General features: G+C 39.0%; 1 protein-coding gene across 4 annotated transcripts; it reads left to right on the forward strand.

Annotated features, from left to right (window-relative positions):
* The first annotated feature begins 4,525 nt into the window (after nt 1–4,525).
* Nucleotides 4,526–20,030, forward strand: SUB1 (SUB1 regulator of transcription). Of its 4 annotated transcripts, none has more exons than XM_054809916.1 (6): nt 4,537–4,600; nt 5,512–5,588; nt 6,530–6,602; nt 8,299–8,418; nt 14,615–14,723; nt 16,526–20,030. In XM_054809916.1, the coding sequence occupies exons 3-6, from the start codon at nt 6,531–6,533 to the stop codon at nt 16,603–16,605; spliced, it is 381 nt and encodes a 126-aa protein (XP_054665891.1). In that variant the 5' UTR covers nt 4,537–4,600; nt 5,512–5,588; nt 6,530; the 3' UTR covers nt 16,606–20,030. The 4 variants fall into 4 exon arrangements, with proteins under 4 accessions (XP_054665890.1, XP_054665891.1, XP_054665889.1 ...); XM_054809913.1 differs by having other exon boundaries at nt 4,560–4,613; XM_054809915.1 differs by lacking the exon at nt 5,512–5,588 and having other exon boundaries at nt 4,526–4,600.
* Nucleotides 20,031–20,130: the final 100 nt, after the last annotated feature.

Consider the following 20,130-nt stretch of genomic DNA (forward strand, 5'->3'; position numbering starts at 1 on the left):
CCTCAGTGGGTTATAAAACAAGATTGCATCTCTGTAAGACATGTGCATCAGATTTGCTTGAAAACGAAACAGTAAAACTCAGATTAGATCCTTTAGGGCATTTTTAACTTTACCAGTTTCTGTATCCTTAGCTGGAAGGAAAATAAATGGAGTAATAAAGTGCAAATTATGCGGCACAGGGAGAAAGGCAGAAAAGGTTTAGTGAACCATTCAAAATATTTTTTTTAAATAGGAAAAAGAAACTTCTCCATCATTGTTCTTATCAAGATTACAGAAGAATAGCCAAGAATTTTCAGAATGAAAACATATACTGGAATGCAAAACTTTAATTTGAGATTAAATAGTACTTTATTTGTGCAAAGTTCAATGCATCTAAAAATGTTACAGACAAAAATGGCAAGGTAGCATTCAGAAAAACAAATCTGTGACCTTCATTTCATCTATATGAAAAGAGATCTCCAAAATATGGTGAGAACAAAGCACCACATAACACGCAGTGTCACCAATCCTACTATTTACTTTAACGTCCAAGAGGCACATCTCTGCTGCTACCACAGGAATGCAAAACTGTAGTTGAAACACAATGAGCAAAACTCTAAATCTTTTGCACCTTCTCTGTAAAGCACTAAAAGTGAGCAAACATGGACTTTTTTGGTAACAGATGGAGGTAAGATTTCTCAGGGGCAACCTTCCAGTTTATTTAAAACCAGACCCCCATCTGGCCTTTGTGTGACCACCAGAGGGCAGGGCAGATGTAGCAGGGGATTAAAGCTTTCCTACACAGAACAGGGGAAAAAACCTAACATGGTTTTGTTAACCATGTTAACAAAAGCTGCGCTTTTATTTCCCGAAAAGGTAATTTAATACTTAGTGCTCTCTTTGTAAAAGCCCTAGATAGCAGGAGGTTTAAAATCAGTGTAAGGAGTCCAATGCTCACCTGGAAGTTATTTCAGATAGCTACAGAGACAAGACATTCATCAGCTTATCAACCTTCTTATTTCAAAGTGAAATTACATTTTTAAAGCAGTGAAGACAAAGACCAGATGTTTTCAGCAAGGTTTTAAGTGATTAAAGCAAAAAAGTGTTACCTTTTAAAAACAAGATCTAGATGTTGAACAGTGATCGTAACAACAGAAGTGTTAATAAAATAATTTACTAAATCATAGGTGGAAGTTATTGGTGTTTAGAATACCAAATTGCAACATAAAACACCCATCACTCAAACCCAAGCATAATACAAAATTATGCAAGTCCAAATGCAAACTCAAATTACACATCATATGCAAATGATAAATGAACCAGTTACAGTACAGTACTGCCTGACAACATCCCTTACTCATTTTTTCCTGACACTTAGTGTCCATATTACAGGATAGTAACTACTTCCTCAGCCAATTTCTTCACCCTTTAAACTAGTAAGTACTTAATACGAGAACTTTAAAGAGCTGTCCCTTCTGCTTGGCCCAAAATGTGTTTCCTACCAGCTCTACTATTTGTAACTAGAGGAGTCAACAATTGCAGTTAGTAATCTGAAGCATGAACTTGTATTTTTCAGCATTCCTATTCAAATCTACAGGCTAAAATTTCTCTTTGAAGAAAAAGCTAATGCTCCAACATTCTTCTCAGCCAAAGACAAGTGTGATATGAAATGAGGCAATCAGGCAGTAACTAGAAGAATTTAAGCCCTTTTAAGGCAGCCACAGAAGGAAAGTGTCTGATGAGGGAACAAATCCATTACAATAATCTATTTTAAGAGCTCAGAAAGTGAACTATACCCCTTGGGGGGACAGATGACTCATTCAGAAGGTAATACAAGAAATTTACCTTGGAAAAATTAAGGCTCCTTCCCCACTTTTCTAAAGCTAGCATCTTTTCTTAGTATCTTCTTTCTTCTTTTTAAATAGAATAAAATATAGTAATGGTAATTTACCAAAAAGCTCAAAGAGCCACTATACTCAACGACCAGAATAATTCTCAAAGAAACCCATCATTACTAAAAAACAGAACACGAATTCCTCAGTTGTAGCAAACACTGTCTTCTCCCCACTGACCTGTTATTTGGGAATTCAGCTGTAAAAATAAACTTGGTGCTTACTTTGGTGGAAATGCTGCAAGTGGGAGAAGTTAACTCATTAAGATCCAGCAACAAAATTTCTTTCTTTTAGTCATTTTGATTTATTTCAAGGCCAAGGACTTGATTAAAAGGGAAAAAAGAACTGTTGATTTGAATATGATGCTCCTAAAACCTTACCGTTCTCTGTGTATCAGGTGTTGACCTATAAGAAAGCAAAGCAGCTACAAAGACCTGAACTACCATTACTATTCTAATACGAAAAGTTAGTAAAAGCCTTGAAAAGAATGACTATGTACATTCAAATTAATATTCCACATCTGAAGGCTATCTTGTGTGGAATAAGTATTTTTTGTGGTGGTGATGGAGTTAAGCATTAAGTGTTAAAAGATCATCTGTTCATCTTGCACAATTAGGTGGCTTGACAAACCTAGCATTTGCACAGTGGTGATAATTACTGTATTTGCATGCATGTGGTTTACTGTACTTTGATTCTGTATAAAAAATCATAGTTTTATTTTCCAAAGGTCATACATGTAGTAAGAACTGTATATTTTTCTATTTTTCTTTCCATTTTGCAAGATACAGAACCACCTTATGAAACAGCCAGTTTCCAAGAATTAGTTAAAAGAGTGCACTGCTAATTTCTGGTATTAACTTCCTGTTTTCCTGCTACTAAAGTGAAAAAAGGTCATACTGAGAGCCAGTTTACCTCAATTCATGTTGTGGGCTGTACAGACCTCATGGATCCCTTCTAAAAAACCTCTTCTACCTCAGGCAAGTTTTCAGAAACACTGCTTAGGACTTGCAGCTGCTCGTGCTGACTATGGGGCATTATCCCCTCTTGAAACATGACATTTATCCTTCTGGCCCATGTTAATGAATTTTGAAAAACGCCCAATACTTTTGATTTTCAACCCTTTGTTAATAGGTGTTTGTTCTTGAAACTACAGAGGCCAATCACCCACCACCCCACTCCACCTGTACCAACAATAGCTTTATCCGGAAGCTAGGACTGGGACCAGAGTCCATTTCCTATTTCTGATAGTTTGCTTGCACTTTTTACCAAAAGCTTGCATTGTCAGGGTAGCAGAAGCACATGTCTAGAGGTAATAACAATGAGAAAAGGACTAAACTAAACTGATAATGGGTATCTGAAGCACTGGGATCCTGTCACACTTAAGCTCACCTACCTGACCCACTGGTGCGAACGGTGATAAGTGAACAGTAACAGGCTGTGCTAGTTTTGTGTGAAGTTGTATCAACTATGGTAATATTTTTAATGTTAATAAATCTCATCATAAACTGAAAGTACAGGCTTAAACAGGTAACATAGGAAGACGCAATATGAAACCACTCGTGCTCCAACACCATGCTTGGCCTGCTGCAGTTTGCAAAGGCTGCCAAAAGTCTTCTTTTCACAAAGCTGGGGTCAGAGGACCCTATCCCCACCTCCCCTCCAAAGAGGTGTCATTTTGGTTTGTCTGAGAAGCTGTTGCATAGTTGTTTAGATGAACTAAGCCGCCATCACCTCTTAAAGTCCTGAGGCAAGGGACAGCATCAGCAAGGCGCCTAGGGTGGTGTTCTGTTGTAGACATGCTACAGAAATAGGCAAGATTGTCAGATGGTATTTCTGAGGGCTTTGGGTTGGGGTTTTGCTTTTTTTGGTCGGTTTATTTTTTTGTTTTGTATTTTGTTTTTTTTTTTTTTTTCTTGGAGGGCTTTTAAAAAGTAGCTGTTTAAAACAGGAGCCGAGATTGTTCTAACCTTCAGTCCCCAGCGCTTCAGACCTGCGCCTGACCCAAGCGCACTGCAGACATGGGAGCCCGAACACTCGCTAGCCCCTGCCGCAAAGCTCTGCGGGAAGAAACGGAAGCCCAAGTCACCCGGTGAACGAAAGGGGAACCGGCGCTTTCCTCAACAGCGCCTCAGGTGCCGCCCGGAGCTGCGGTTTCGCTATGCAAAGCCACCGCAACGACACCGCCTCACGGCGCCTCCTCGGGCGCGGCTGCTGCCCGGGCGGCTTCGATCGAGATCGAGGAACGTCTGCAGCGTGCGAAAGGCGGCAGCCATTTACGGAGAAGGGTTCCATTTAAGCGTGAAGGGCCCTGCTCCCGGCCCCCTCTCGCAGCCCCTCAGCCGAGGGCAGGCGGCTGGTGAAGGCCCGTCCTCGGCGGCGCCTCCCCTCAGCAGGGCCGCATCCCCGAGGGGTCCTGGCTCCAGGCTAGGCCGGGATGCGGGCAGGACCCTGCACTCAGACCCACAAGCTTCCCTCGGAGGACGCGTTTCTGCCGCCCCCAGTTGGCATGAGGCGGCGATACAGGGACCGTTCCCGCGGGAGGCAATCACTGCTGCCCGCCCGAGCCGCCCCGCCCCGCCCGCGCAGGGGGAGGCCGAAACGAGTAACAAAGGGACGTGTCCCCTTTAAATGCCTCCCCACCGCCCCTCCCACGTGGTACAGGGCGGGGATTCCACTCTGCATCACTTCCGTTTCTCTCGCGGTGCAGAGGAGCAGCGCGCGAGACGGACGCGAGTGTTGGACGTGAGTGTTGGGGTCTCCCCTTGCGCCCCACCGGGTCCGCCGCCATTTTATCCGCCCCCCACCCTCTCTGTGGGGCTCGGTACCTCCCGGCACCTCCCGGCGGGCGCGGGTGAGGCGCGCTGGGCAACCGTGTGGCGAGGCTTCCCCTTTTCTTCGAGTGCCCGCTGTGCCCTGCGGGAGGGATGCCCCGCTGTGGAGTGGGCCTGGGGCGGGAGGAGGAGCCGCTGTCGAGGAAAAGCTGCCATGTTGGGGGGGCAAAGAGGATTTGAGTGAGGGAGAAAATGGCGGCGGGGAACCGCCCGGCACCGTTCCCCCCACGCCGGGATCTGACCCTGCCCGCTGACGACCCCCGACCCTTTTTTTTTTTTTGGTGCTGCTTTTTCTTTCTTCCGCCGCTGGTGACCTGCAGAGCTCTTGCTGCCACTCTGCCCCGGGAGGAGCTGGGTGTCTTTGCCCGCCCCCCCCGCCCCGTTCGTGCCCTCGCCCCTTTCCTGTGGGGGGCAACACGAGCCATGAAAAAGAGAAATAGGGGAGGAAAATGGCGGCTGGGATCCGCCTACCTGGTGTTCCTAGCTCGTCCTCGCTTGTCTTTCTCCTCTTCCTTTCCTTCGTCCTCGCTTGCCCCGTCTCATTCCGCCCCCGCTCTCACCGGTATTTTGGTGTCTCCTCGTGTTCTGCCTGCCAGCCTCTCCCGAGGGGCATCTGCCACCCCCCCCATTTCTTTTTTCTCCAGTTTCCACCTCCACCTTCCTCCATATTGTCAGTCCCTCATCCTGATGCAGACCCTGGGGTTATCCCAGCTGGTGCCCGCACCCCCCCCCGCGTATCAAGTGTTTTCTTGTTCGGCTTCCCGATTGCATGTCATCACTGTAATTATTTTTACATTGTCCCATTACAGCTCTTCTCTGCCTCCATCCTGCTTCCCCATACCCTGTTTCATTTTCAGTACTACAGCTTCCATCGTTGTGCTCCAAGGTATTATGACAGAACTTATCCTACTTTAGAACCACATTGATCCATTAGCATTATTCAGACTCTATTTTCTTTGCATATGGTTTATTTCACTGCAGTTTGAAAACACTGCTATTTCTTTTTCTTTCCTGAGATATGCAGCTTTAATTTTAGCCTTTCCTAGCTGTAGTTCATTTTTTACAATTTCTCTCTGTGATGCTTATTTTCATTCTGACAGAAGAAATGAGCTATTTATTTATTACAGAGAGTTTCTAGTAGCAGGCACGATGTGCAAACTGCTGTATCTAACCACATGTTTGCATGCTAGATAGATGTAGAAGCACACCTGGTAGCATGCATTCAAGGAAAGTTGGAATGTCCACTTGTCTGGCAAATGAATAGACTCTAGTGACTGATGTGTTGAAGCTGCAGTGGAAATATTAATTGCAATACTGTAGTTCACTGTAACAGAGGTGTTTTTTCTGCCTTTTGTATTATTGATGGGAACTTTAGCTTCACATATGACGATTATGCAGTGTGTTGCTTGCAAACCAACTGTGCAAAATGTCTACATAAAAGTATAGATAATGCTGGGGCCTTGATAGTTCATATTTGCGAATGTAATACTAAAAATTCAATTACAGGACAGTATTGTGTTTTATTTTTTACATTGTGGTTTCTGTCATATGTGGGCGTATATGAAAATGGTGAAAAATGATCACTTTTTAAACAGTTCAGAAACTAAACCACTGCATTTAATGCAGTTGCAGCAAAAAGGGGAAGAGGTATAAGTGGGAAGAGTGATATTGCATCTACGTGTATTAAAGCTTATATGAAAAGGCAGGCAAGTCTTTAGGGTGGTTTTGAATAAGATGAGCCTTTGCAAACAGGTTTGAAGATGGCTTTCCAGCCGAAATGGGATGTTATCCTTGTATAGTGTTCTCATGTTATTTTTCTCTTCCTAGAATGCCGAAGTCAAAGGAACTTGTGTCTTCAAGCTCATCTGCCAGTGATTCAGATAGTGAAGTTGACAAAAAGGTGAACATTGTATGCAGTTTATTACTACTGTATTAACTCTTGTATTTCAGAGTGGGGTTAAGGAATTAGGTGAGCATTGTGTCACAACATGCATGCCATTCCGTATGATTTATCAGACACTTCACCCAAAAGACCCCCTTCTCCCACCCTTTCCATCAACTACAACAACAAAAAAACCCTCCACCTCCCAAGATCGGAGTCTGGGTGAATAGTTTGCTTTTTGCTTTGCAGTAAACTTTTTTCTGAAGTTGCATTTTGCTCTCTTCAGGGTTTTCCATAGGATATATCTAACCACAAGTTTCCTCAAATTCTTTGCTGCTTTATGGCAAGTGATAGAAGGCTTCTGTGTAAGCTGCCCCTGGTGGCAAGAATTTGCCTAGTTTTGAGGACAAACACCCCCACGCATGCTTTTTGATATCTGGATTACTTATCCAAAACAAAAACCTCCGCTTGCTTTGTCCTCCATGTGCCACTTGCTTATCTTGTTACAGTGTTCTTCTCTGTTTCTTCCAAGTTCTTGTATTTACTGTAATAGCACCTGCTAGTTTCTCACTTAAAAGCTGAGCCAACCTGAATGTCTTTGAGTTGATTAATTTTAACATGTTGACTGTTTTAAATGTATAAATTGAGTGTTCCCGTTTATTTTTAATAGTTAATGTATAAGTTTGTATAGCTGTACCAGTCGTAATATTACAAGCAAAAACTGAAAAAAAAACCCCAGTGAATTTTATCTTTTTAAGAAATGCTAGGTGGTAACACAGACATCGGGTCTCTTTGTGTAGTATGTGAAGAGACTCAGTCTGCTTTACTGAATTGTTTCAAATGTGACTTGGTTGCACTTTGCAAATTAGATGCTCTGTCAAATCTTAATAGAAGATGGTCAGATGATTTTTTGATAGGGAAATTTATTCCTGAAAAGATGTAGTCTAACAGTCTGCTTTAGTGGGCAGTAAGGTGCTTTTTTTTTTTCTGTTGTAACCTCCAATATTTGTTGAAACTGTTTGTCTTTAAGAGGTTACCAACAACATGGTTCTAGCAGGTGAGACTAATTTTTGCTATCTTTGTATTACTCTTTTCTGGGGCAGGCACGGTTACTATATAACCATTAGTAGAAACAGTAACTTTTTAGTATCTGCAGGTAATCTGATTTACACGTGGTATTGTCTGAATGTTTTAAAACCATGTTTAATTGATATGTAATGGACAGAGATTTGATGCTGATTTAAAAAAAATCTACTATGACAGAGGTGATTTCCAGATCCTTTCTTCATTATCTCATCTTTATTTTTTTCTTTTTTAGAAGAGTTGTAAGCTGTCCTGTGTATTTTTGTTGTACTTGGAGGAAAGGAAGGTGAAACTTCCATCAGACTTCAAATTTTTTATTAAAACTACTGAACCAACAGTATTACTGCACAGAAAGAGTAGGCATTTTGAAATGTATTTTGATCTAATTCAGTTCTCTTTAAAGCCAAAGTATTATGGTAAACTTCACTGGGAACAGAATGAGGCTTATTTGAAGATGTTTTGTTTTTTTTTAATTCCAGTCTACATGTACAGTATTGGATTCTTGCTTTTACAGAAGGAAGGTGATAATGTGCATTGCATGGTAGTATTTTGTGACTCCGAGCATAAACCTTTTTGTGACTTCTACAACAAGTTGTGGTTCATGCTTTTCTTGTTTTATTCTTGCTCCAAGGCAAAACGGAAAAAGCAAGCAGCCCCAGAAAAACCTGTAAAGAAACAAAAGACTGGTGAGAGTTCAAAAGGTGCAGCTTCTTCTAAGCAAAGCAGTAACAGAGACGAGAATATGTTTCAGGTAAAATTGATGACTCTTAGAGCCTGGTTAAGGTAATGTGTTACATCATATTCAATATAAATTTTACAAGGTGATCTGAATGTCTTGACAGCATAGTGCTTGGTTTCCTGAAGCCTTGGCCAAAGGAGATTACGATGCTAGCATGCAGATGAGCAGCTCAGAAAAACCATTGTCAGGTTTCAGCAGAATAAAAGAATCTGAGTTGTAGGAATTGATCTAACCCTCATGTCTTTCCCTGTGAGAACTCTGAGTAGTCATTTTGTTGGTAAATAGAGCACTTGCCATCAGTATACTGTAAATACTAGATCAGGACTGTGTCTACATGGAAATGTTTTTTTAATCAGGGCTCTTGAAAGAAAGGTTCTTAGAAACCAAAGTATGGGCTCTTCATTCCTGTTTAACTAGGTCAAGGGCAACTTGGCTCCTGTACTATAAGACAGTGTCTTGGAGTAAGTTTTGCTTGTTGTTTTGTTTTATGATGCAGGTTTTTCTCACTGAACGTCCAAACCTACTGTAATTTTTGACATTGTTCTTTGTTTTAAGATAGGATGAATGTACATTTTTGGTAGCAAGATGCATTTGTGAATTCAGTGTATTGCAGTTCATGAGGTTAGCCGAAGCAGTAGCAGTGTGTGCTGAAAGCTATGCAAGAAAGTATATAACTCAAAATGACCTGTTTTAGGGGTGTGGATCAAGGCTTACTAAATGTCTCTGACTAGCTGGCTGCAAAGGAACTTAAATTCTTAAGAGACTTTCATTCTTAAGTTTATGACACAGTATTACCAAGATAAGGGGACTGGAGCATTTCTAATATGAGGAAAGGCTGAGAGAGCTGGGGCTGTTTACCCTGGAGAAGAGAAGACTGAGAGGGGATCTGATCAATACCTATAAATATCTAAAGGGTGGGTGTCAAGAGGATGGGGCCAGACTCTTCTCTGTGGTGCCCAGTGACAGGACAAGGGGCAGCTGGCACAGACTGGAACACAGGAAGTTCCATTTGAACATGAGGAAAAACTTCTTCACTCTGAGGGTGACTGAGCACTGGGACAGGCTGCCCAGAGAGGTGGTAGAGTCTCCTTCTCTGGAGAGATTCAAAACCCGCCTGGATGCGGTCCTGTGCAACCTCCTCTAGGTGTTTCTGCTTTAGCAGGGGGTTTGGACGAGATGATATCCGGAGGTCCCTTCCAACTCCTGCCATTCTGGGAGAGGTGCCTAATAAGTTGTCCCCAACACCAAGTTAGGCAAAAGAAATGGTTTTGGGCTGTAGCTGTGCAAAGTAATACGGCAAAAAAAGTATTTTCTAGAGAGAAGACCTGCTTAACTGACACTGTAATAGAGGACAGTTATTTTTAATGCATCAGTCAGTTCTCACTTTCCTCTTCACATGTAGTTGAGAGGGAAAGCTTCAATTGAAGGCAATGCCTGGACTTTCCCATTGAAAGAAGAATATAATATTTTTAGTTCTGCTGGGGCATGCTTTGAACCATGTAGGAAAAATGAGACAGTTCTACACTTCATGAGGTGAACTGCAGTTAGAATTAAAAAAAAACCCCACCTGTGTATAAGTTTTATGCTATGTTTGTAGTAAGTTCAGAAATTCCAGCCTTGGGGAAAGCAGTTAAAATTTTTAGTGCTGCCCAATGAAAAAAACCAAACCAAAAAAACAAACCCCCAAAACCAAACCCTTTCAAATGAAAGCAAAATATTTGTGTGCTCTGATTTCTTTCAATCTTTTTGACCTAAGATAATAAAAAGTTGCTAAAAACAGCCAGTAGAGGATTCCTATGAGTGTGAGAAGAAAAGATTCTTCCAGTGTTGAGTATGCTAAAGAAAAAAAAATTTGAACATCACCATGACCTATCAGTGTTACTTAGTCTTTGCCTGCCCTTTAGTTAATCAACAACAAATTTTTTTTTAGATTGTTTATTGTGTTATGTGAAGCATTGTGAGGTTTTTTCATGCTACATCAGCTTATGTGTGGTAATTAAGATGCAACTGTTTCAGTGTAGAAATAGCACTGTAGGTCTGAGGATACTTCCCCTCTCTCCTCCCTACCTAGGAGAGCGTGTTAGAAGATCTAGTTGTGTATTAATTTTTTACATAGGGTTTTGTTTGTTCTAGGACTATTAATAATACTAAAACTCTCCTTTCTGCTTTCATAGAATCGTAGAGTGGTTTGGGTTGGAAGCAACCTTAAAGCCCCTCTAGTTCCACCCCTCCTGCCATAGGCAGGGACACCCTCCACTAGACCATGTTGCCCAAAGCCCCATCCAACCTGGCCTTAAACACTTCCAGGGATGGGGCCTCCACAACTTTTCTGGGCAGCCCGTTCCAGTGCCTCACCACCCTCACAGTAAAGAATTTCTTCCTAACATCTAATCTAAATCAACCCTCCTTCAGCTTAAACCCATTGCCCCTTGTCCTGTCACTACACTCCCTGATAAACAGTCCCTCTCCAGCTTTCCTGTAGGCCCCTTTCAGGTACTGGAAGGCTGCAGTAAGGTCTCCTTGGACCCTTCTCTTCTCCAGGCTGAACAACCCCAACTCTCTCAGCCTGTCCTCATAGGAGAGGTGCTCCAGCCCTTTGATCAACTTCGTGGCCCCTCCTCTAAGGGCCCTTCCCATGGCAAGAAAATGATCTCTGATGTGCAACTGACTTTGCAGTATAAGCGTGGCTTCAACTTAGGGAAACCAGGCTGTAAAGCATTCATAGGGTAGTCAGAAGTTCTATGGTGTCCATGTCGTGTGTGGGAGTGGCAGCAAACTACATGAAACTTAAAGGCTGCTTGTTCTACACCTTCAGGCTGTGTTCTTAAGGTATACAGCTTCTGTTAATACAGGGCTTGTTGTGGCAGCTGTATTGAGAAGATTCAGCATTTTCATCAAGATCTATGTTTTATTATCTTTGAGACTAATGTTAGTGTAATGGTATCCTTGAAGCTAATTATGAAGAATAGTATAAATGTAAGTAGGAGGGAATTAATTCAGTATAAGAGACGGAGTGTATTTTATTTATTTACTTGTCTTGGCCTTTTTAGGTTTTATAGGTAGCCTAGTATGCTTTGGAATTTCTTGAAGTGTTTCAGTGCAGCTGGGGTGCAGAAGTTTATCTTACTCTCATTTGTGATGTATTACTAGAGGCCCTACGGATGAGCGTTATTTGTGTTAACATGGAAGGGTTTAGGGTTGATATGTTAGATTCCTGTCCATGGCTTCAAGCCAGTGTGAGCTCTGCATCATGTGCTTTAGTTAAGTTTGACAAATCCTGTCATCTCCCTATGCCTGATTTGGATAAGGTGTCCTGATGCTGTCAGGATACAGTATTAATGACTATCCAGAGTGGAACCATGTCTCGCATGATCGTGCATTTCACTGAAATCATCCTTCTGTGTGTTGTCCTGCCTCCCCACCCCCTTTTTTTTTAATTTAAAGTTTGGGTTGTATTTCCTTTTTGACTTGTGAGAAATAAGTTCCTCAGTTTCCTAGTAATATCTTTTTATATCACAGGATCCTGAAAGTAGATAAATATTTAAGTTTATGATCCTCTGGGAAAATGATTGGTTTAGCACGTTAATTGTGAAACTTAAGTGGTCACTGATGCATTTCACAATCAATTTGCTGTGTTGCAGATAGCACTGTTTACAGGGCTCTTTATTGTGCTTCTTCTAATACTATGCATACAGTTATCAGCTAAGAAAGAAGGATGCTTTTTTGCTGTTTCTATTTCCACAGTGTGTATACAGTTTAATCATGACAAACTGGAAATGGAAGTGGTGAAGGTGGTTGCTGAAACTCATACAGGAAGTCAGTTGCATAGTTGTGAAAGGAACCCAGACACAGTTCACTGCATTTTATTCTAAGAAACAGAAACCTGGAAATAATGCTTTTAATGTCTTCTGACTTATATACTTCAATAAAATAGTATAATCTAAGGATCCATAATATTTAATAAAAAGTGTATGAACTTGTCTATGACAGTTGAACTTCAGTAACTACGCTGCAGTAAGTCAATACAACCCTTGGAGTACTACTGTGGCTATCGAGATACAAAGGTGTCTTAGATCAGTGAAATTATTCTAGGACTATCAGCTGCTGTGTGAAAAAAGAATTGTTCAGAAGTTAATCTGTGCCAGAACTGCAGGTAACTGAATATCAAGGAACATCAATTTACTTAAATAGTTAAATGTAGATTTTTGTTGAGGTTTTTAACCTTAGATGGTAATTGAAACTGTACTTTAAAAGCCTATTTAAAGGTTTTAGCAGTGGCAACTGTTTTGCATAGAGTTCAACTAAACTTTCAAGATTGAATGTGAGCATTCTGCTGAAATCTAGACAGTGATGTAAAACCGAACTTAAATTCAACATTTTCATATGGAACCATTTCCATTTAAGGTAGACTTAGTGATTGAGTAAATGTGAACTTTGCATTATTGCCCCTTGCTTTACTGTAGTTGAATTAAGACATACAGTCTTATCCTTAAAATTAAAATCCTAAACCTTTTTACTGATTTGCGGCTGCAATCTGCTATATTGTATCAGATTTTATTTCGTAGAGCAAATCTGGAATTACTTGGCAATGTGGTAATATTCTTTAATAGCCCTGGAAAAAGATGATTTTGTGGAGTACTACTTCTTGAAGCTGTTCTTAGAGGTGGCCTTAAAAGTCACTGAAGTCTTAAAGGGTACAACGAAGAAATGTTGTTCGTGTAGGCTATTTAGGATATACTTTGCCAGCAGTGCTGACAAACTTGGGCATGGTACCAAGTTTGGTCTGAAAGAACTAAGCTACCATGGTATCATACCTTATTTTGAATGTTAAATTTGTAGTACTGTGAAAGTATTTAATAAATCAAAACCCTGTAATGTCTTGTACGTTTTAAAGGATGCTTTGAAGTAGGAAAACAACATCTTCAGGCTTATGCTATCTGAAGACATCCTAATTGTTTAAAATCAGTTTTAGAGTTCATTTAGCATGATCTGCATAAGAAGAAAAATTAAGCAAACATAAAGTGTTCCTGTTTATATTTTGTGAAATAACAGCTTATGATTTAAAACATCTGTGGATGATTTTAGTTGATTTAGTTGATTGGAGAGTTGTTCAAGCTTTCTGGTTAGACAATGCTAGTAAGATGTGTTTGGGTCTTTGTTAAATTACATCAAGACGCATAAACTGAGACAGTTGAAAACTAAAGTTAGTGTTTTATCAGGAAGCAATAATCTGTTTTAAAATTGTTTACTTTAGAATGTGCTCTTTCTTCATAAAGTGTATCTAGAAGGTGCACACAGTTTTTTATACATTAATTGTATTTGATTGTGTTATATCTAATTTCTGATTCTCAAATTCACATTATACTTTGAATTTATGTGAACAAATTTTTTAATCAAAACTGGAAATATCTTTAATAAGCCTCAATATGTAGTGTAATGCATAGTTGTTATTAGTGTGCCTGTCCCTCTACCCTCCCCCCCCCCAAAAAAAAAAAAAAAAGCACGTGTAATTCTGTTGAGCCACTATGGTGCAGAAATTATGGAATTCTGAAGTCATTTGATGCTATGCTACATGCTGGTAAACTTAAAGGATTTGGAATTTTTTTCTGAACACCTGTTACAGTGAGATAGTCTTTTGATCACAGCTTCAATGAAGTGCCACGAGGACATGGGAACAGGCATGGTTGGTGGCTTACTTTCATTTCCATCTGTATTTACTGTGTTTAAAACAAGAAATAAAAACCCCAACCGGACAAAAGCACCTATAGAAATTGTGATTATCTCATGCGAATATCTAATTTGATTTCTATGCATATTGCATGGACTAAAATTTAGATTTGGGAGTAGAGCTCTTTCTTTCCTTGTTTGTTTATAACTGCTGCAAAGATGGTTATAATACAGGCAAAATTTTATTTCAGAAAACGGTATATTATTGGCTTCTATAAGCTCACTTCTTACAAGTATTTTTATTCTAGGAGAACTACTTTTGTATTCAGCATTGAATGCTCAACTCGTTTTATGTCGTTCATCCATTTATATTGTCATTACTTATTAGCCTACTGACTACCCTGGATTAAGCTTTTGATCTAGTTGTTTCTCTGGTGTCTAAAATAAGCTGCAGTGTGCAAGGTCACATATCTGAGTCTGATACTGCTGGGGAAAAGTGAATCTGTAAATACCTAAAAGATCCTTGTGTGTGTTTTGGCAGATTGGCAAAATGAGGTACGTCAGTGTTCGTGATTTTAAAGGGAAAGTCTTAATTGATATTAGAGAATATTGGATGGATCAAGAAGGTGAAATGAAGCCTGGCAGAAAAGGTATTGTGCTGCTTTGTGTTATTTTGTATTAAAACATTGTCTGCAGTTTCCTGGACAACTCTGTGTATGAGATTTCTATACTTCATTGCTACATCATATTTTTAGAGTAATACTTTTTTATAGTTTATCAGTTTTATCTGGAATTTATAAAGAAAAGCAAGCTGGGTTCGTTGGCCTGTTTTCCTAAATGGAAAATTTATGGAAAGCAAGGCATCAAATACAAGCAAATGTGGTATGGGAACTATAAACATAGCCATACTTTTTTTTACCTCCATTAACTCAATTTCTTTTTTTCTATTACAATTGGATTTCTTATTTCAAAATTCACTGAAAGGACTTAACTTACTCATTTCTGCTAAAGTTAACTTCTTTAAACAATTATGTCCTTCTGTTTCTATCAAATTTCAGGTTAAAATAATTGAAACATTTAATGTGACTAATTTTTGTAAAAAATGTGTCAAGATTGTAGTTGAGGTGACAATACTTCAAGTATTCTCTAATTTGCAGCACAGCATAAGCCATTGAACCTTTAAGTGCAACCCCCATACCTGCTTTTCATGGTATGCCTTCACCCAACCATTATCAGAACTTTACTACCTGCAAGATGAGGATGTGAGGATTGTCGCAGTAGTAGCGCTTTGCTTAATGTCATGCTGTATCTGTTAGAAAAGCCTGCTTTTAATCATTTTGCATATTGTGCCAAGGGGAGAGGTAGGTATGAAACATTCTGCCTGGGAGATAGAAGACATTTAATATCGAATCAGCATAAGGTTTGTTACATACTTCTGGTATGTCCAGGAGCAACTTAGTGAATAGACATTTGGAAAGTTTGAGAAGTATTTTCAATATTTGTTAAATAACCACTGAGAATAGGTTTGTATGAACATGTGTACTGATAGTGTACAGGAGTATTTCTTGTTTTGGATTTGTAGTTGCTACTTAACAAAAAAGATCAACTTGTAAGGATTTTAACCTGCTGTGTTTTGAGGTCCTGCTCAACCTACAGAGAGAAAGCAATGAGGGAAGCCTGATCACTGAGCGGGGAGAGTTGGGGGTAAATAGTAGGAGAGCCTTGCTGGAGAGAGTATGAGAGGTAGGCCTGTGAGTCTGTACTTGCATAGAGTCAGCACAGAGATTGTAGGGGAAGAATGAGGAGACTAAAGCATAAAGGAAACGTGTCTGGACTCAAGCTTGAAGTACAAATTTAGAAGTGAGGAGATGGATTGTGGGGCACTGAATGTTTATGGATTAACTGTCACTAGAAATTGTAGTGAACTTTAAGTGAAAAACATAACTTCCATGTTGGTTTGTGAGTGCTAGGGAGTGGAATGGAGTCTCTCCAAAATGTTACTTGAAGTATGTATTATTTACAGTGCTTTAAGAAGCAGGAGGAAAAAATCCACAGAGTTGCGGTACTTTAGAAGCGCATAGAAGTTCAGTCCACAGAGATACAGCTTTTAGGAGCTAAGAGGAATACAGATAATTTCTTACATCTCACCCATGGCTTCTATGCTGCCTTCTATCAAAGCCAGAGCTGTATTTCACTTCCTGTGTTTAGCCTAAGACTTGTGAATGAATTTCTGACACTGTACTGATTTTCTTTGTAATTTAAACTTACCTGGAGATAAGCTAAACTGAAGTGTTCCAAACGAGTAATTTTGCTTTGTAACTGAGACGGTTGTTGAAGTAGCTCAAGCATTAGTAGTTACGACATAAATTTTGTATGAAACTAGTGTTGATAGTAATTATGAAAGATTCTGCACCACAATTTTCTTTAAGTGTTTATTTTTAATGCATTTCAGGTATTTCTTTAAATCCAGAACAGTGGAACCAGCTGAAGGAACAGATTTCTGATATTGATGATGCAGTAAGAAAACTGTAAAGACAGAGCCATACAGAAACTTTTATCATTTTAGTTGTTTTAAGCAGTCTTTTTACATTGGCTTTTGTTTTCTAAAATATTGTTTTCCAAGCTATTGTATATTTGGATTGCAAAACAATTTGTAAGATGAATACTTTTTTTATGTGCATTAAAAGTGTATTCTGAGTGAGGCTATTTGTGTATACTTTACTAAAAGAAAATGTGTTGTTTTCACCTCATGGTGCAAAATAAACAAATGAAATAATATGTAAAGCATACTTGTTCATGGCTTTTTGACTGAAGGTGTTTGCTGATAAGGCCACCTGATAGCTTTAGTCTTTGTTTTAGTTTCAGTTTAGTTAACAGTTAATATGAATTTGTTTTCTGAGGAGATTTAAAATGCCTCCATTTAATTATTTTTCTTTTATTTCATACTCTTTGGTATTGCCCTGACAGCTTTCTGCTTTAAGACTTGATACAAACAGTGAATACCTGGTAAAACACATTTTTGTAGATAATTTAAAATGCTGTATTTGCTAATCTACCCTATTTATTCAGATGTAAACAGTCCTGAGTATATAGTTTTTTTGCATCACTTGCATGAAGTGTTATGCTAAACAATAACACTTGAACACAAGCCACGTGCTATTTCTTCCCGTTTTCTATAGCTTGCTTGACTTAGAAAATACAATTAGCCTTTTTTCTTGGACCCTAGATTTTAGAACGTGATGCATAAACTTCTACAGTAATAGACATATACCTCAAAGTAAGATAGTATTTAAAAGCTCCAGATGTGGTTATTAGTTAGGTACCCTTTTCAAGCTTTGCATTAAATTCATTCTTGAACACCTCCTGACTAGTTATTCTGTAAAAAAGAACAGTTAACCTGTCTTTTTAGGGCTTCTGTTCGTTTGAGAGTATTGTGTAAACAACAATGCTTAAACTATGCTGTGACACGGGTTAAACAGTCAAACAGGGTTAAAATTGCTCCAGCCCAAAGGTCTGGCTCTTGTACTTCTGCCCTGTCCACACTGCCTCCCCAAACCACTTACCTTGGCTTTGTGTGGCTTACCTTTGCACAGCTCTTTGACCTTTTGTACAGAAGATACTTGGCGCTTAGTGTGGGGAACTGGTGCATAGTGTATCAGGACTCTAACAAACTTCACTTGTCAACCATAGTACTATTCTGGTGAGAGAAGCTTCTCTCCGGTCAAAGCTCTGTTAGACTAGGTGCTGCCCCTGTTGAAAGGCTTTTGGTAGGTGTCACAAACAATGGAGCGAAGAAGGGAGAATATAATGTTTGAGTAGAACTTGGAGTGATAAGGGGCACATCACTATGGAAGGTAACAGTGAAAGATCAAAGCTAGCTGACACTGATTTCAGTGAAGAAATATAAGTTTTGGAGCAGAGTTCATTTTCTGACTTAATTCAGTTAATCAAAGGAAGGTGAAACAACATGAAAATTGACATTTCAGGAGTTTGTAGTGAGTGTGCAACTTAATTGGTTCAGCTGTAATTTTTCCGTTTGATGTTAATGTATTTTTACAATTTGTGTAGACAAACAGGATTTACTATTTGCTTAATTTTGGAATACCTTAATATAATTGTTTATTGCAGACATGCATGGAAGTGTCACACACAGACTGTTCTTGTGCTGCAGAGTTTATAATTCAATACAAATAGGTATTGAAGGGTGAGGAAGGGTGACTTCATCAAATTACATATGTATTATTTCATTTAAATATTAGATACCTCTACCTACTTTTTAACTTGCCCATTGTTGACATATTACAAATAAAGTTAAGATCTGGTTTTCAATAGCTCAGGGAATCATGAGTTTTTAAGAGCTGCTTGAGGGTGAATAAAAGGGTGAAGAGATGTTTTGTGGTAGCAGACGCATTTTTGGGCACAACATTCTTTTTTTGAGTGACTTAAAGGCATGTAGGGATATTTGGACCAACTAGAATGAATATGAAATATCTGCTAAAATTTCACAGATGAGTGAATGCAATAAATTGCTTCAGATCACTATCAATAGGTCATAGGTGGGGTTTTTTTGTTTGTGGTGTGTGTACATGATTTTTTCCATCAAATCTGAAATTTTGCAACCAGATTTCTCCCATTTTATCTCAAAACTTTCATGCAGCTTCTTTAAAGTGCATGATTGTATTAGAGGGAACATTGTGCTCACTTAGATTACTGTGGTAGTAGGTCAGTGGATGGCAGTTGTGTGTCAGAGTACAATATAACTGTTCAGGAAGGTAGAGAATTCAGTTATTTTATTGGGGAAGAGTAAGTGAAAAAGCTTTAATATAGTGATTAGTTCTCTTGTGGAAACCGATGGTAGAAGTGTTCAAAGAAATTAGTATTTGTTGACCAGGAACTATTAGTTCCTATTGTAGATAACCCCCTTACTGAATTTGTGGTGATAATTACAGGAGCTGTTTATCCCATTTTACTTGAGAAAACTTGGGGCAGTTTGATTTCAATTAGCTTGTGTGTTTAAAAGTAGTTTTCCATCTTCCCATTGTATTTCTTCTTGTAATAATGATAACATATCATATATTTTACCTGAGCCAATCTTTTACATATGTTTGAATGTCTGACAAAAAAGGTAACTAAATAACCCACAGTTTCACAAATGAACTCCAAACGGGGTGAGTTGAATTGTGAGGGAATTCATTGCACCTCAGATGACTGATGTGCTTGTTACTTGATAAAAATTTGACACATTCAATGTTATTTTGAAATAAATAGTTGGTTGTGATTTGTCATGTAATTGTCTATGGCTGTAGACTTTCTAATTTGAGAAGGAAATTCAGATTTTCTTGAATAAAGATTATTTTCTTGCAGACAAAGTGGTAGTTAGGGAACACATAGAGGGGTCCATGGAAGAAAATTGTGCATGTATGAGAAGGCTGTGTAAGATGAGTTGAAAACACTGCTCCCTTTCCCATTGAAGTGGCAAAAGAAAGATACGTTTGATTCTTTATGTTTATGCAGGGCATATTAGCAATATGTTTTATAAATTAAACCTATTATGGAGCTTGGGAGGAAAAATACATCACAGTTGGAGCTGCCAAAGTACCATATGTGTGATAAATCAAACTGTCATGTATGATGTTGCTCTTATGTAGAGATGTTCATATTGAAATTAAACAAATGCAGTACTAAGTTTGATATTTCTGTTCAAGGAAATGCCCCAGTTACGTACTTCTTATGTGATCTGTTAGAAAAAAAAAATTGTAATTCTGGTAACTCAAATGTCATATTGTTAACAATGCGGAATGTTTCATGTTTTGCTCTGGTGGTATCTACTGCAGAGAGGCCACTGCAAATATGACCCCTCCAACTGTAATTACCTTAATGTGCAAATAAAAAATAGTTAAATGGAATACGTGTAATAACAATTTGAACACTTGGAAATAAATGAAGACTTATGTTGACGTAGCGTTATTTTTAATAGAAATATAGCTGCACTAAAACTCGGGTTTTTTTCTTAAATTGTTATGGAAACCGCTGTTTATTTTTCAACTGTTGTAATTT

Source organism: Grus americana, chromosome Z (assembly GCF_028858705.1).
Source record: "Grus americana isolate bGruAme1 chromosome Z, bGruAme1.mat, whole genome shotgun sequence".
Taxonomy (NCBI): domain Eukaryota; kingdom Metazoa; phylum Chordata; class Aves; order Gruiformes; family Gruidae; genus Grus; species Grus americana.

Bases quoted from the DNA above. Each gene is read 5' to 3' on its own strand.
- SUB1 (XM_054809915.1), top strand. From the start codon at position 6,531: ATGCCGAAGTCAAAGGAACTTGTGTCTTCAAGCTCATCTGCCAGTGAT. The intron at 6,603-8,298 runs GTGAACATTGTA...TCTTGCTCCAAG, and splicing joins ATAGTGAAGTTGACAAAAAG to GCAAAACGGAAAAAGCAAGC. The intron at 8,419-14,614 runs GTAAAATTGATG...GTGTTTTGGCAG, and splicing joins GAGACGAGAATATGTTTCAG to ATTGGCAAAATGAGGTACGT.